Source organism: Myodes glareolus, chromosome 21 (assembly GCF_982192425.1).
Source record: "Myodes glareolus chromosome 21, mMyoGla1.1, whole genome shotgun sequence".
Lineage (NCBI taxonomy): Eukaryota > Metazoa > Chordata > Mammalia > Rodentia > Cricetidae > Myodes > Myodes glareolus.
The window spans coordinates 50346647-50363315 of NC_142046.1; the positions used below are offsets into that span (position 1 = coordinate 50346647).

Consider the following 16669-nt stretch of genomic DNA (forward strand, 5'->3'; position numbering starts at 1 on the left):
AAAATTACCTGCAGAAACTGTGTGAAAATGGATACACAGCCCAGGACGACAAAAAACAGGCACATGTTGTAAATCTCTGACCTTTGTTCTTCTTTATCAGTGACTGAGAAAATCTTTGGAAGATAATAGGTAGGGAAGAAAGTTTGTTATTATAAACAATAACATAATAAATACGTTTTGTATGTTCAAGTAAGTCTTCATATTTGTCCAATCCCGTAGACCGTCCAGCAAGAGTGAACTTCACTCTCAGTCTGTACTAGAGATGAGAGGGTCTTGTCATGGTGCACAGCACAGCTGTACCGAATGGCCACTGTGGCCTAGGAGGAGGGTGACAGAAGAAGGCAAGGGGTATAAGGGAAATCTCTGGAACGTCCTCTTCATTTTGCTGCGAAACTTTTAAAATATGGCTTCACTTTGAACACACTAGTTTTTAAACCAAAGTTAGTAATAAACATTATGGGTGTCTTATTTTTGATCCCCTGTGTGACAGGGCTCCTGAAAAATTTAAACCAATGGCAGCAATTACAGAAGTCCTCCCCAGCCCCCCGCTGTGCTGATTTAAGCACTGCCAGTTTTTTTCCCTGATATTGATGAAAAAAAAGAAAAGGAAAGATAGCCAGATAAGAGTATTCTTTAAGAAATAAGGGAGAAAAAGAGGAAAGAAGGGAAAGAGGAGGAAAAGAAGAAAAGGGAAACAGAAGGACATTATTGAGAATTTGAGAGTGTCAGTCTGTGGGGAAATATGGTTATTCTTTCACCGATTATTTTTCATGAATAATGAACATAAGAAAGATGATTTTTAGACCCCGGTATCCTTTATTTTACTGCTCTTACACATCTAAACTAGTTTATAAGTATAAAAATATATGTTATACATAAGTATAATATTATACTGTATTATTATATAATTACACATTGTATACTTATATAATTATATACCTATATATAATTATTATTTAATTATATGCACAAGTATAGAATATATATAAAGCAGCCAGCTGTTACACAACTGACTGTTAGCCTAGGAAAGGAAAGAAAGTGAAATCTGAGCCTGATATTGTTGTCCTACAGGAAACCGGAACTATTCTCTCCACAAAGGCCAAGGAAATTGTGACTAGCGTCTTTTTTGTTTATTTTTCAAGACAAGGTTTCTCTGTGTAACCCTATCTGTCCTGGAACTAGCTCTTGTAGACCAGGCTGGCCTTGAATTCACAGAGATTCGCCTGCCTCTGCCTGAGTACTGGGATTAAAGGTGTGCACCACCCCCGCCCAGAGTGATAGGGTCTTTAAGGTCTATTTTGATCAGTAAATGATATTCTTAAATCTTTGATGAATTTGCTGATAGTTACTTAAACACCAAGCTGAGAACTAAGCTGTTGCCAGAACTAAACAGTGTCTTGTGGTGGGAAAGTTCTCGGGAAGAAGCATTTTAGTCACAGCAAATCTTTGCAATTCAGACTAAAAGAAGTAAATGGGAGACGCCAGGAAAAGTGTGGACTGGAGAACATATAAGTCCTTATTCTCTCTCTCTCTCTCTCTCTCTCTCTCTCTCTCTCTCTCTCTCTCTCTCTCTTCTCATCCTCCTACTCCTTTCCCTCTCCCCTTTCTCTCTCCAGGCTCTCTCACTGACCTGGAACTAATCAATTCAGACAGTGAGTCCCAGAGAGGATCCTCTGGCCTCCCCACTGCTGGGATTACATGTTTGTTACCATGTCTAGCTTTCTGTGTGGATTCTGGGAATTGAACTCAGGTCCTCATGTTTGCAGGGCAAGTTGTTTATTGACTCCAGTCCAACAGTTCTGAAATAGTGTGAGTACCTAGAACAATGCCAGTTCTCTCGAAGGAAACAATTTCTCCAGCACACGTTTACTGAGTACTTACTGTGGACCACACAAATCTTCTCAAAAACAGTATGTACAAAATCTTTTCTGCGAAGCAAAAATAATCTGCTTCCCTTTTGTGTTTGTGTGTCTGGTCTCTGACTCAAGTGATACAGAGAAACAGAAAATACAGGTTTCAGGACAATACTGCATTAATGGATTGATACCAGGACCAGATGTACTGAAAACAGGAAGCAAACCCATCTCCCTTTGTCCATCATCAAAGCAAGGTTCCCAAGTCTGACGCATTCTCCTTTTATTTTGCGTCAACACGCGTCTTATTTTAAAACCTATAGTGCTTTGGCAGTAATGGTTCAGTAGAGGTCATTATTTCGACCTGGTGTTTGTGTGCTCAAAGAGTTGGATTTCTGTTTGTTTGCTTTGTTTTAATCCCAGGTTTTACAGAGCAGCTAAGGCAACTATAATGACATTTTAAAAAATATATTGTAAATGAGAAAAGGTAAAAAAAAATGGGGAAAAAAGGAATGCTGTTTCAGGATTGAACACAAACTACAAAGGAGAGAGAGAGAGAGAGAGAGAGAGAGAGAGAGAGAGAGAGAGAGAGAGAGATTACTAGATCTAGGACAGTTGATAGGTTCTGCAGCCTTTACTTCTAGAAAACGGGTTCTAAGACACCACATTTGTTCCTGCCAGACTTGTGTAACTAACCAGTTCAAAGAATTTACAATTTGAGTTATTTTTTTAAAAAAAAATAGCTATACAGATATTCTTGGAACCTCAAACTGCTATGTGCCAATGACTTCTCTCCACGAAAATCACATACTGTCCCTGTGGATTACAGATGAACCTACTTAACTCATAGACAGCTAGGGCCACCAAGATCAAGACATCGGCCTGGGTCCATTCATCTGGGAGTTGTTCATAAATAAGGAAAAGTCCCAGTTACCAGCTTCAGGTACAGTGACTTTCTCCTGGGTGTGCCTTGGTTTATGCTGTTGTCTGTATTTTCAGGGTTCAGACAGAGTAGCTGTGTTAAATTCCACATGACTGTTTAGCTTGGTATTAAGCCTCCCATCTTGCCCATAGTCATTCTGCCACCAAATCCTGTTCCGTGGGTTCTTTGTACATTCTTAGTTTTGAAATGCAGCTTGACAGGGCTATGCACCACTAGAACCCTCTGTCTTTAGACTGGCTGTGGTTCAGAAACACATCTTTCTATTTTTGTCATGGCGACATTTGTTTAAGGAGAAAAGGAGTCATTAACTTCTTTCTATGTGTCAGATGTCAAAAGCATGGCTTACCCAATCTTAAATTAGAATTTCTTTAGATCCTAATTTAATTTAGGTTTCTCACAGCAACCCAGGAGGTAGGCTTCTTGTTTCATATTAATGAAGTACACACGAATAACACAGAGACTGTGTTATCCAGGACTGGCTGATTCTTGTGTCTATGTGTTACCAGCGTACTACACCCGGCTTGCAGTGGCTTCAACACTTGGCACAGCTTCCATTCCAGACCCAGGGAAAGTGAAACACATATTATAGTTTAGCTGTCTATGGAGGCCTTAGGTAGGTTAGCAACAGGTTTCTATTTGTGCACAATCATTTAATGGATCCACGTCTCTCGGGGTGGTCTAATAAGCCATGGATATGATGTTCTTGAAGTATGTCGAGATAAAAACAGGCGGACTAGAAACAGACTCAAGACCTCTGAGTGTAATGGGGAGTGTGTAGTAATTGTGCTAGGACGAGTTAGAAATTATCTACAGCAGAGAGGAGGGTGTGGTTGGTTCAACCTCGCTCTCTTAGTGAATGTTAACCCCAGCTCTGCCCCCAGGAACATGAATAACAAGCCAGCCCTGGGTCCAACAACTAGATCCCGCTTTTCTAGTTGTAGAACCTTTCCTTCAAAGTCTGATTGCCCAGTCTAAAGTCATCCCAGGACTTCCGGTGCTGACTGGAAGAATCATGGGAAATGAAGTCTTTATCAGCGTTAGAGGGAGCACTCAAGGCGGGTAGCACTCAACTGGCTGAATCGTTTCTTTTCCTGATTTGACGAATTCACAGTTACTAGAGCTAGAACAGGTCTTCAAGGCCATCTTTGTCAATCTCCATTTTGTAATGAAACTGAGCCCCAGAGAAGCTGGATGTGACTTCGGGCTGCCGAGGACATGGTCACAGTAGGTAGCAGAGCCAATTTTAGGAGAAAGGTCTCTTGGAACTCAAGAATCTCTCTAGTCGCTAAAATGGTCTGAGTGAAATTGAATGGCTATCTCCTTGATCCCACTTTTGTTAAGGTTTGCACCTTAAGCAGCCGGGACACAGTGCTGTCGGCATAGACTCAAAGGACCCCGCTTCCTGTTGTGGGAACACTTGTGCATCCGTGCCCGCCGCAGCTCGGAAATAGAATCAGCCTAGATGTCTACGGACTGACGCCTGGAAAATGGAGACGCGGTCTGCGGACACAATGGGCTTTTGTTCAGTTACGTCACCAACCCCCGCCTACCCCACACACATGAAGCTCAGAGAACATCAGAGAAGAGGTAACAGAAAGAAGCTAGGAGCTGGAGGATCCGCAGGGGTGCTGCGAACAGCGGTCTCCGGAAGGGACGCTGCCTTGGTGGTCATGGACTCACAGCAGCTCTGTTGACCTGAGCAGATCAAGCTTGCCAACATTCCAGCATGGACTAGGGAGAGGTTCCTGAACTCTAACTTCTAGTTGGTGAACTATTGGAGTTAATGGCGGCTGGGACGTAGGGGGTCATTTCTCTTGGTGTCACAGCTTCTGGTAAAAGTAAACAGCCCCTCCCCACTCCTGCTCTTGCAAGCAACCCTGATTAAATTCAGTGGATCTTTTAACAAACCATGGAGGGAGGAGGGGTACTGTTGTGAAGGAGTCCGAAGTACATGGGGGAAGGGGATGGAGAGGACATGACCAAAGTATACTATGGTGTGTATGAAATTCTCAAAAAAATATTCAGATAACAACAAATTGTCTAAATATTTTTAGAAAGAGAAAAATCAGTAAAGAAGTTAATATTCTGACTTTTCTTTATACAAGCCAACATCAAGCTGTCGGATTCTGGATTTCAGACTGATGCACACTTTCTACTAACATACGCTCCTCTCGCTCAGTGAGGTCCACCCAGAGCCGCTCCCTTCTGGAATGGTAGCCGGAGAGGCTAGGCAAGGCCTCCTCTTGTCCTCTGGCCCAGGCCAAAGCCAGCAACAGTGGCCAGTAACAAGCCAGGGGTAAATATTGGTTGGATGGTGTGTGTTCTTTATTTTCCTTTCTGTTTAATGATTGCCTTCCTCATTGCCTGGAAATTCCAATCATAAATTTCTCAAGTTGCTAGCATGATGCCTAAGGGAGACCATCCACAAATGCTTCTTGAGTGAATAAAAGAACATGTGCTTATATTTGGATACTCTACCTACCATTAAATTAAGAAATATACATCAATTATTTTAAAAAAAATTTCAGCCTGAAAGATTGTGGCACCATGTAGCCAGAAACTCAATTAACTCCAGCTGTGCTTCCAACTGCCTGACTTCCTGAAAGTAATGTGATCGAAAATGGCCAGGGACATTTCTGCCCAGACGATTCTGTTAGTGGATTATTGAGGTCTTTTTATACACGTCACACCCATTTATTTTTTTGTGGTCCTAATTTCTGTCAGAGAGGGATGTAGAAAAGGGAACAAAAATGAGAGTTTTTCAAAGTATTACTCTGACAACGCGGTGTGCCGGCAAGTCCTTGAGAAAGCTGACAGTGTTCTTAAGGGTGTGGTTTTCCTTTTTTGAACTCTCTGTCTCTCCCTCTGTGTGTGTGCATGTGTGTGTGTGTGTGTGTGTGTGTGAGAGAGAGAGAGAGAGAGAGAGAGAGAGAGAACTAGAAAATATGTCAGCCTTTTAATGAGTAATTTTGTGGTACCAAGGAGTAAACAGAGCCTGGCTCTACATCACCCTGGCTGGATGTGAACCCCAATTCCACCATGTGCTCCATCCCCTAAATTCTCTGAGCTTCAGTTTGCTTCTCCTCTATAAAATAGCAATAAGAAGCATCAGGGCATCCAGTGGTTATTAGGAAACACGATGAACACAAAGCGTTTGGATGATGCCTAATAAGAGTTCGTCACTGTTGCTATAGCAATAGTCAAATGGAGAACAGCAAAACTCCAAGGAAGTGAAAATTTAAAATAAGCTTATTCTTTCTCCCTGCTGTAGCTTTACTTCTTTGTTGGCCTCCCCTCCCCCACTTCCTCCCACGTTCCCCATTTTAATGCAATCAGTCGCAGAGCAGAGACTCGCATAGGACACACTGTGACTTGATCTTTAAGTCAAGCTTTGAACCTCATTGGGCAGCAAGATTAAAAACTGCCCGAGAATCCCATTGTATTCTTATTCAACAAACACGTTTTTCATACAGGAAAGCTGCCCACTTTCAAGTCTCAATCTGTAGCTATATTTATTTATTTTCTCATAGGTTTAATGGCTGAGAGCCCTTGCTGGCCCAAACCAAATGAGAATGTCACCTTCAGATCTTCCGTATGGTGGCAACTATAAATATTTATTTATTTATTTACTTATTTATTTATTTATTTATTTATATTTTTCCGAGATAGTGTCACCTATCACAAAGATTTCTTTGTGTCGCCTTGGCTGTCCTGGAACTAGCTCTGTAAACCAGGCTGGCCTCAAACTCACAGAGATCCACCTGCCTCTGCCTCCTGTGTGCTGGGATTAAAAGTATGTGCTACCACCACCCAGCGAGACTATGAACTTTTCATCCTTTAGAGCTGGGGATGGGCAGGAGAGCTAGCAAAAAATAAAAAAATAAAAGAGCTAAGTGTGTTAAAGCAAAGAGGTATTGGGTCAGATACGGCATTAGCCAGTGATTTGAAAACAGAAGATCTGAAGAGAATCAAGTGAGCCCAGGGGCTTGCTTACCCCAAGGATCTGGCTGAATATAAGGCAGTAGATGGGTGTGACCGCCCCGTTCACAGACGCGCTCAGGGCTCCCACCAGCATGTAGTGCCATTCTGGAGCATTGAATTTCAGAATCCTTCTCACTGGGGCAGGTTCAACTTCTTCGTCCTTGTCCTTAGGGAAAGAGAGGGTTACATCAGCTACCCAAACACATTCATACCCTTTGGCGCCCACAGGGTTAAGAGTAGCAGGCTGACTCACTATGAGTGACTCCAGAGACCCGTGAGATGTGGTGACTTGCCCCTGGTGTTGGTTGGGACTGTGGCCTGGCTGGGGTGGGGCAGGTCACTAGGTAGTGCGTTGCTAGCGCTCGCAATCGCACGCCAGCTAACTCTCAAGCGGGAAGGAGTGTGTTGTATCTCTGAAAGCAACTCCTCATTTTGAAAACAACTTTGCTAAGTGTGCTTTACACGTTAAGAACTTTGGGAAGCTTTGAGTTTATTTCCCACGCATATCAAGCAGGGTTCTTTAAGCTAGTAGCTGGGCCGTAGCTCTGGTACAGAACAGCGTATCTGAGTCAAGATGCGTTTGGTCCACAGCGACCATGCACTCGCGTTCATGACGTTTTCCTTAACGAGCGCACACAAGGCAGCACTCCTGGGGCTGGGCTTCTGAAATGCACATCTCCCTCCCCCCCCCCGCCCCCGAGAGAATATTAATCAGGATTTCCCCACTCTAGTCCTTTCCAGTTGGTATTAGAATATCACAGCTAGTAACTTGCATCCTCGTGTGGGCAAGAATTACGTATAGAACCTTGTTTTATTTTTATCTTTTTGTTTGCTTATTCAACGATTTGTTGACCTGAAGATCTACTCCGAGAAAGGATTCTAGGTGACTCACACAGCTTTCTATTGATTATTAAACTTTTTCTGTTAAAATATAGTAAAAATATCTACACAAAATTGGCTACAAAAATAATTCCACAAAATAATTAGTGAATGTCCTTCTTTGCTAGTGTAAGTTAATATAGCTAAATATCGGGAACAGAAAATGGTACAAAGCTTCGGGAAAATTCCCCTTTTCTTCAAAGCCAAGGGCCACGTGACCAGTTCAGCTTAAATGAAGGGCTGAAGCGACGGCCGTTTCATTACCGCTGCAGCTGGAGCTGGTAATGAATTTGTCATCGTCTCCCTGTTGAGTTCTCTCTTGGCTGCCTTCAACATTCGCTCCTTGTCCCTGCTGCTCGCTCCTGCAGCAGATCCTCCTGCTTGGCTGTCTCATCTCACTCAGGCCATCAGTGCAGCCGAGAAGGGTGCCTGAGAAAGGACCCCTGCAGCAGCCAGAGGAAGAGTGGAGTTCTTGGGAGAACCCTGTCTGGTCACCCACAGAATGTACAGCCAAGCACTCAACTCTCTGGGCCTTGAATATCTCATTAAAATGAGGGAGTCGGATATATCATATTTCTGCCCAAGACAATAATTAACCTTTGTCCAGACAGCTTTTTAAGGATATTTGACTGGCCAACTACCTTGGAAGACAGAGCTATTCCCTTTACCCCAAGCATTCAGTGCATCTGCCCACTAGAGAGAAGACATGCTCCCAAGCCCGTAAGTTCTCTCCTCTAAAAATTTACTTTAAGGTGGTATCGCCTGGACCCCTTTGCGTCTCCTTTTGGGAACTAGGAGTTGATCTGGGGAGCCAGTGCAGAAATGCCAAGCTGCAGAGACTTTATTGCTCTGAGTAGTTCCGTATTCACTCTGACTGTAGTGGATCCTGCCTGCACCCTTGGGATCATGTCGGACTAACTGGATGACTTTCAATATAGCAAAAGTGACCTTTTCAGGTTTTGATAGTCCAGATCTGGATGCTTGCAGACTCGTAAATGTCATGTTAACATTCTCTGAATTCTACCTGTTCCCTAATGACAGGGTGGTTACGCCATTTCCAGCCTAAGAAAATGGAACTGTTCCTGGTTTTCTTGCAGCAAAGTATCCCAAGTCTTAAGCAATGAGATATTTGACGACAAAATAAAATATTTTTGCCCTGTAGTTTTTATTTCAACATAAACTAGCAAACCAAACTAGTTAACTTGAATAATTTTTGTTACTTGCTACAAAAAAAATTAATCTTAAAAAAAGTTATATCTCCAGGGTGCCACCTTTAAACCCCTTTAAGCCCAGTACTGGGGATGCAGAGGGAAGTGGATCTCTGTAAGTTCAAGACCATCTGGTCTATACACACACACACACACACACACACACAGAGAGAGAGAGAGAGAGAGAGAGAGAGAGAGAGAGAGAGAAATCCAGGAAAGCCAGGACTACACAGAGAAACCCTGTCTCAAAAGAGCAAAACAAAATAAAAAATAACCCCTCCAAAAAAAGAAAAGAAAAAGAAAGTTATATCCTACTATACTAAAGCAATGTGAGCAGTAGAGAAACTGGAAAGCCAGTCCCCAGACAATGGCTTACTTTATTGAATTTTATTTGTTATGTCTAAATGAACAACAGAAGAATAAAAAGTAATATAAAATCTTTTATACTTTATAAATAATAGCTGAAGTCTTTCCAGAAGATACAGTGGTCTCCTACCTGCTGTATAGATAGTTCCATGCTCAACGGGATTTTCCTAGTTTTCTTTCTTAGCTTTCTTGTGTGGACCACAGTAAAATAAAACTTCCTACTGGAATATAATGTCCTTCTTTCTATACTTATTTACACTGATTTCTGTATTCTAACAATAGGAGTCTCCTACCTGAATAATGACTGTCAGATTTAATGCTAAAATGGTGGCCAAAATTTTTGAGACAAGGTTTCTCTGTAGCTTTGGTGCTTGTCCTGGAACTAGCTCTTGTAGACCAGGCTGGCCTCGAACTCACAGAGATCCACCTGTCTCTGCCTCCCAAGTGCTGGGATTAAAGGCGTGGGCCACCACCACCCAGCAGCACAGACAGCCATTTTTATGAGTCCTGTCTCTGTCCTATGTTTTAAGCTAGGACTAAACCCAGTAAGTCAGCAATGATGAAGCTATAAGCATCTAATAAACTCATCCTGACTTCATTCATATATATTTCACTTTTCTCATGTATGTATGTATGTATGCATGCATGTCAATTTTACTGAAAAAGATTCATAAATATTAGAGACTGGAAAAACCTCTGATCTGTAGACGTTCCCTAATCCTAAATTTAACCTGATCAGGATATCTACCATCTGATACCATTTATGGGAGCTAAAGATACTGCTTGGAAAAGGAGACCCAGCTTAGCTCAGTCACTAGCTGACTCTTTGGATGAGTTACCCACTTTGGCTTTATGTCAACTTAAACCTTAGCCCTTCTCCGTGTTCTGTAAATACCCCGAGAAACCACAAGGTGGAGGTAATTGCTTTGTGGACGTGGAACCTTTAGCAATACATCAGACCGTTTTCCACTTCACAGAAGGTGAAGCCCGCCTTCTCTAGCAGAATGGGGAAGAACAAGCATCCTGCTTGGCCTTGTAGACTTTAGTTAAGAGTTACAATACTTTGAAATATTAAAACAAAGCCACATCTTCTCATACAGCGACTCTTTAGGATTAAAAATTGATTAGTTAAAAAACAAATAAATGGAAATTCCATTGGTTAAATTATGTTATAGTCTTTGCTTCAAGTCGAAGGACTCTGATACAATTACTCTATACACAAGAAGTATCAGGGAGACAACAGATCATTTCCTTTTGGAGTTTGAACATCATAATATTAGCTTCTCAACATCTTTTTCCCTGTATTTGTTTTCATCTCCTTGACAAGAGAAAACATCAAATATCATCTTTTCAAAGTTGTACTAGCACCATCCAAATGATTTCAGTTGTTTTACTCCTAGCGCCATGAACATAAATGAAATAATTAATTCTGGCACCAAAAGAGGAGCTTCACCTTTACGGTCAGAAATTACCATTACACATGTGGGCTCCCTCGCCGTGACTCATCCTGCCAACCCCTGAGAAAGAAGTTTCTATGGAATTTATTCAACATTGAAATCTCCATTCAATGTTAGTAGGTGTTGTGGGAGTAACTTCCGCTGCCTCAACCAATAGTCGCTGAAATACGAGCCCACAGTGCAGCGGGGAGCGACTTCCGCTCCGTCAGCCAATAGCTGCTGAAATACCAGCCCACTGGGGCGTGGTATATTTCTCTTTTAAAAAGAGAAGCATATCCAGAATAGGCTCTCTTGGTTCCGGCTCTTGGTTCCTTGGTTTCTTGGTTTTCTTGGTTTTCTTGGTTCTTGGTTTCTTGGTTCGGTGCTTGCTCCTGGCTCCTGCTCCCGGCTCCTGCGACTAGGCTCCCTTCCTGACGGTTTATGGTGTATGTAAGTTTTACCCCCCAAAATAAATAACCCCTTAAAACATAACTGGTGTGGGATTGATTTGCCGATAAGTAGAGCAAGGCAGGAGAGAACCTGAATAACCCATCTTTCATAAGATCTTAAAGGGTATCATTCAAAAAAAGTTGTCCCACATTTCTCCTCTGTGAGCCAGTGTTTGTAATAATGTCTTAATAGGTTCACAAGCTGGGATTTTATTGAGGGCATTTTGAGATTACATCATGCATAATGGGTGTAATTATAATTAAAATATTCCCTGGCTTATTTGATTTGATACATAGAAAAGTTTGGGCTTCATTTTTGTCATAGAAACTCAGTTTTTCATTCCAATCAAAAACAAAAACAAAAAACAAATAAACAAACGAAAACCTTGCTACAAGGCTCTGGGTACAGTGCCTGTAGAGATTCCACACAGATGCAACGGGTCAGGAGGTCTAAGGTCTAAGATTTAGTGAGAGAAAAGAGAATGGCTTCAAAAAGGAAGAGTTCCATGATGAGGTTCTAATGAAGGGCATATAGGGGACCAAGAGTGAGTATGCACAAGGTGGGAAAGACTTGGGACTTAGCACATGGTCCCTTATAAGCAGGACAATGTCTGCAACAGCACAATACTTACATTCTCATGAGCGTGCCTTTGTATTTAACAATTTGTGACAATTTGTATTAGGTCTAGTTTTATCAAATACCTTCACCAATTAAGAGAAAATTTTAAATTTTAAGAAATAAAATGATTCGAGGTATTATTTAAAACTTTAAAAAGCTACCTCCATAAAAACAAATAATTTGCTATAAATGGTTAAGAAACATATTTTCTGTGTTTTTTATAATTATTCATCTAAAAATTGGCAGCAATCCCTTAACCATTCAGTCTAACTTAATATATGTTCTTCAAAGAAATTAGTGAATCTCTGTTCTTTGCGTGGTGTGTGTGTGTGTGTGTGTGTGTGTAAAATACTGAGTTTTGACTAGGTCCTGATAACCTCCTATTTGATCTGACTTAGTGAGTCATTACTTTACACCCAGGAAGCACATTTACTTAAAGATAGATTGGGCACCTGGGAAAGACTCCTCCTACGCCCCAATCCCCTCCCCAGACAATGGGTGTCTGACCTTGCTGTCTTCATAAGTAGATTTATGATCAGCAACAGCCAACGGAGGGTCGTGGGTCAGATGAGAAAGTTGAGACTTGGAACGTTGCCGGATGGAAGCTCTGGGAAAAAAAAAAAAAAAAACCAAAAACCAAAATAAAACCCAAACCAAAAAAACGGTAAGACAAGATAGGCTATAGATGGCAAACAGGTTGTAACTGGACTCAACTGGTGTTCCAGTTTACATCACACATCGCACCAACAGGCCAAAGAGCTTCCAAGTTAGGTTTGAAGTGTATTTCGACTGCCCATGGAAAGGAATCAACAAAAACTTATTGAAATATAACTTAGCTTAGTGCATTTGTTCATTCACCTGCAATCCACTGGGTCCCTACAGCGTGGAAAAATCCAAGGGAACACAAAGACTAGCCAAACCACAGACATCGTTCTCAAGGAGTTTAAGTCCCAGAGAATAACGCACGCAATCAAGGCTCACGGAAGGAAAGAATCGGTGGGCGCTGTGCAGAAATTTTGGGTAGTTAAATTTGTGTTTTGAAGACTTAATTTGAAGTAATACAGTGTAAGAAGAGAGATGATCGAGGAGAGGGGACCATGCCTCTTGTTCCGACTCTAGATGGAATAATTTACATGTCCTCTATTATTTGTATTCAGGGGAAACTAGACTAAAACAAATGCCAAGATGGTACCAGCCACTATCTGCTTATCCAGGCTTCCCAAGAAATCGGTAACATGCCAGCTTCATTACGCTAATCTCTTCCCACCCTGTGTGAATGGCCTCCCTCTTAGTCACCCAGGTTCAACACTATCTCCTCTTCTTTAATCCTGCACATTCAAACTCTGGCCAAGCCTCATTATGACCAAGCAGAAAATCACTCCCGAAACCTGATTCACTGTCCCCAACCTAATCTCTGGAATGTTGAACTGACTCTGACTCGGAGTGATAAGGAGAGGACGCATACAGAGTTATTTCCCTGGGTTAGGTAACTCATGCTGGGACTTCTCCAGACTATGAAGAAGGCTGTGTCTCCTGGAGATCACAGGGTGAGCATAAAGGCATCACGGGATGTATGATATGAGTGAAACTCAAAGCCATGGGTCTAGTCAAACTCACAACAGTTGACAATGTCAATATTTAATTGAGTGTTTAATACCCAGTTGCAGATGTAGGAAGACTCGCCTGTGAGTTCTTAAATCTCCCTCTCTCCTATTCCTCAAACCCTTCCACCTCTCCAGCAGAGACTATGATGAGACCATGAGCAGAAAGTGCAGGGCAAGGGCTCTGCCTGCCAGCTGGTGCCCCATGTGCTTTATCAGAAACACGGCGGTCAGATTCCACCAAGCCCCTTTTCAGAAATTGTGCAACCCTCCTCCTTAAGAAACCCCCACTTTGTCACAAGTTGTAGGCCACTTTTCACTGCAAATAAAAACAGCTAATGTTGGTGGAGAGAAATGCTCTTTCTCTCTTTCTCAACATTGTTATTTAGGAAATTATTTTCTGTTGCCAATTAACTTGTTTTTGAAGCTAAAATATATTGTTGAAGAAAGGCTCAGCTCTCAGACAGACCGGAGCCCAAGAAACAAGATAGAAATTAACATTTCATCCAGCCATCTTCTAGAAGAAAATCTTGGCACCCCTTACAATGAGATATTTTTAATAGAACTCCTTATTCAAAGTTATAAATCTTTCTCTGCAGGAGGTTAATAGCTACTTTTTGTATGTAGTTTGTCTTTCTGGGTTTTTTAGTCCTAGTCATTAAAATGCAGAATTTGTGGGCGAAGTAGCAAAATAAGAGACACTTATGTGAAAATGGTTATCTGTTTTTCATCATAAACTTCTTCGAATGGACAGAATTTTGTGCTTAAAAATAAATAAAACATTGACTCTCCTGTTGACAGGACCACAAGATACATGTCTTCTTAACCCAATGATTGAGAGAGGAGCCCAGTCATTGTTTCTGGTCAAGAAAGCAGTTGCTCCTTTAAAGTTGTGATTCTTGTATTTCACTCGTGATTAAACATACTGGCATGATCAAACATAGTGCCACATGTCTATAAGATGTGCCTGACAATTCTGGTAGTATCTACATCTTCTACTATATAGAATTCAAAGATAATGCTTTGTTTTCCAGCTCAATAAAGCTAACACTTCTTTAAAATTTTTTCTTTTTCCTCAGTAGATTTGTTCTAAAGAAGAAGAAGAAAAAAAAAGTCTGAGAATTTAGATCTATAAAGAAAAGATACATTAGTATAAAAAATCTATCCATATTTGAAAGAGGTACAAATACTTTTTTAGTAAATTATTCTTTCAAAACTAACAATAAATAAAATTATTTTTAACTACATGAAGCTCTTATCAGAATGTTCTATTTTTAAACAGCTTTAACTCCTTCTCAGTAAACAAGTAGCCATCTTGAATGAATAAGCCCTATACTGAGTCTGAGCACAGTCTTTCATTTTATGTCTTGGAAATGGCGAGGCCAATGGCAGTGAGAAGCATCAGCCATAACTTACTGCAGTTTTTTGACTAAAGGGGAAAATGTTTTAACAGTATTTTCACGAACACAGATAAATATTGCTAGATAGAATTCTTAATACATTTTATGGAGACAGGGTTTCTCCGTAGCTTTGGAGCCTGTCCTGGAACTAGCTCTTGTAGACCAGGTTGGCCTCGAACTCACAGAGATCCACCTGCCCTCTGCCCCCGAGTGCAGGTACTAAAGGCATGCGCCAACGCCACCCGGCTTAAATAAAATTCTTAAACCAACATAAAAATGATATTCACAGTCTCACTGACAGCACACTCCAAAATATGTTTTGAAAGTGAATAGTTCCATATGAAAACACAGAAAGAGGGACACCCTCTTTAAAAGCTAAAACATGGATTTTTATTCCATCCAGTTAAAGAATGATTTGAACCCAAATGCCTTACTCTGGGAGCAGAAGTGTTAGTAATCCAATTGCTTCTCACTCAGGATAAAGAACAGAGTTAAATGGGTGAAGATCGCCTTCATATAAGAGTGTTTTAAACAGTGGTTAAGCTTGGTGGGGAAAGATGAGGTATCTGGTAGTTTATTTGTTTGTAACTGTTTATATGTTTTCTCCTGAGATAAGGTCTTACAATGTGGTCCAAGCTAGCCTTGAACTTGTGATCTTCCTGTCTCAGCTTCCCACGTATATGGATATCAGTACCAAGTTACCCTTGTTGTTTTAAAAAATCCCTATTCTAGGGGTCAGAGAGAGTGCTCAATGAGTAAGAGCACTCACTGCTCTCCAGGTTTCAATTCCCAGTATCCACATGATTGGTGGTTTACCATCATCTCTAACTCCAGACTCAGGGAGTCCAATTCCCCCTCCTGACCTCTGTAGGCATCAGGCACATACATGGTGGACAAAAATACAAACAGGCAAAACACTCATACACATAAAATTAACATTAAAACAAATAAAATGTCTATTCTAAGCACAATAAACATTTTAATCAAAGAGTCCTCTATCATGACCCTCCTCTCAACAGATGAAATGACAAAGTTAAACAAACTGACATACTCTTACATCACAAGACCTGGAGTCTGCAAAGGGTTTCCTTCTTAAACCTGAGATATTGCCGAAGGACCACAACTGTAAAAAGCTCCTAAAAATATCAGAAAACTTCAAAATCCCATGGCTGGAGCTTACCTTAAGCTCTCCCGATAGCTCCCTCTGATGAAAGTCCTCCCGAGTGTACCACCTTCAGTTGCATCTTTTTCTGTTTAACACAACACGAGCCATTCCTTAGCGCACATGAAAAGCAGGACTGTATTTACATAGATTACTCTACTTTGCCTAGAAGGTAATTACTGCATGGAATATCCAAACATCCTATTAGCCAATTACAATAAATAAATCTTGAAACTTGTTCAACCCCACAAAAAAATTCAAAGTACTCAGTAAAATTGACTTGTGTGAAATGTGGACTGGCTGGTTGTTCTCTCTATAGACGTGAGTATCTTTTAAAACGAATTTTTTAAAAATTAGTGGAAACTCACTAAAGTTGGAAAAACAAACAAACAAAACCATTGATACAATCAGCAAACATTCAAAGCTTACAGATTTCATGGATGTTAAATATGTGTAATAGTTATGCCTAATGTTATTCATGAGCCCACATGGGAGACAGTAGAGAAAGTCAAGAGTGGTTGATTAATTAGCTCAGGATAACCATTAGGTCTGAAAGTTCCAGACTGAGGAAGAGAAGGCATGGTAGGGACTGGAGTGTCTATCTCCATTTGAAAATAAGTGTAAAATATTTGGTCATTGTTTAAGTCATACAATAATAACGAGAAACCTCCATATGCCTGACACTTCCAGGAAGCCTATCCTACTGGAAAAATGGTAGAGTTGAAAAGTGAGGACCATGAGTTCATCCCTGTGTCTTGATCAGATAACTTAA

The 16669-nt window shown here is 41.0% G+C and overlaps 1 protein-coding gene across 3 annotated transcripts in view; it reads right to left on the reverse strand.

The window, feature by feature from the left end:
• Abcb11 (ATP binding cassette subfamily B member 11) overlaps positions 1 to 16669 on the reverse strand; it is a 90204-nt gene that overhangs the window by 21436 nt on the left and 52099 nt on the right. For all 3 annotated transcript variants that reach the window (XM_087900036.1, XM_048426345.3, XM_085680997.2), the window contains 4 exons: positions 15916 to 15985; positions 12242 to 12341; positions 6791 to 6943; positions 9 to 113 (listed from right to left, as the gene is read on the reverse strand). In XM_087900036.1, coding sequence (XP_087756162.1) covers positions 9 to 113; positions 6791 to 6943; positions 12242 to 12341; positions 15916 to 15985 — 428 coding nt within the window. The remainder of the gene's footprint in view (positions 1 to 8; positions 114 to 6790; positions 6944 to 12241; positions 12342 to 15915; positions 15986 to 16669) is intronic.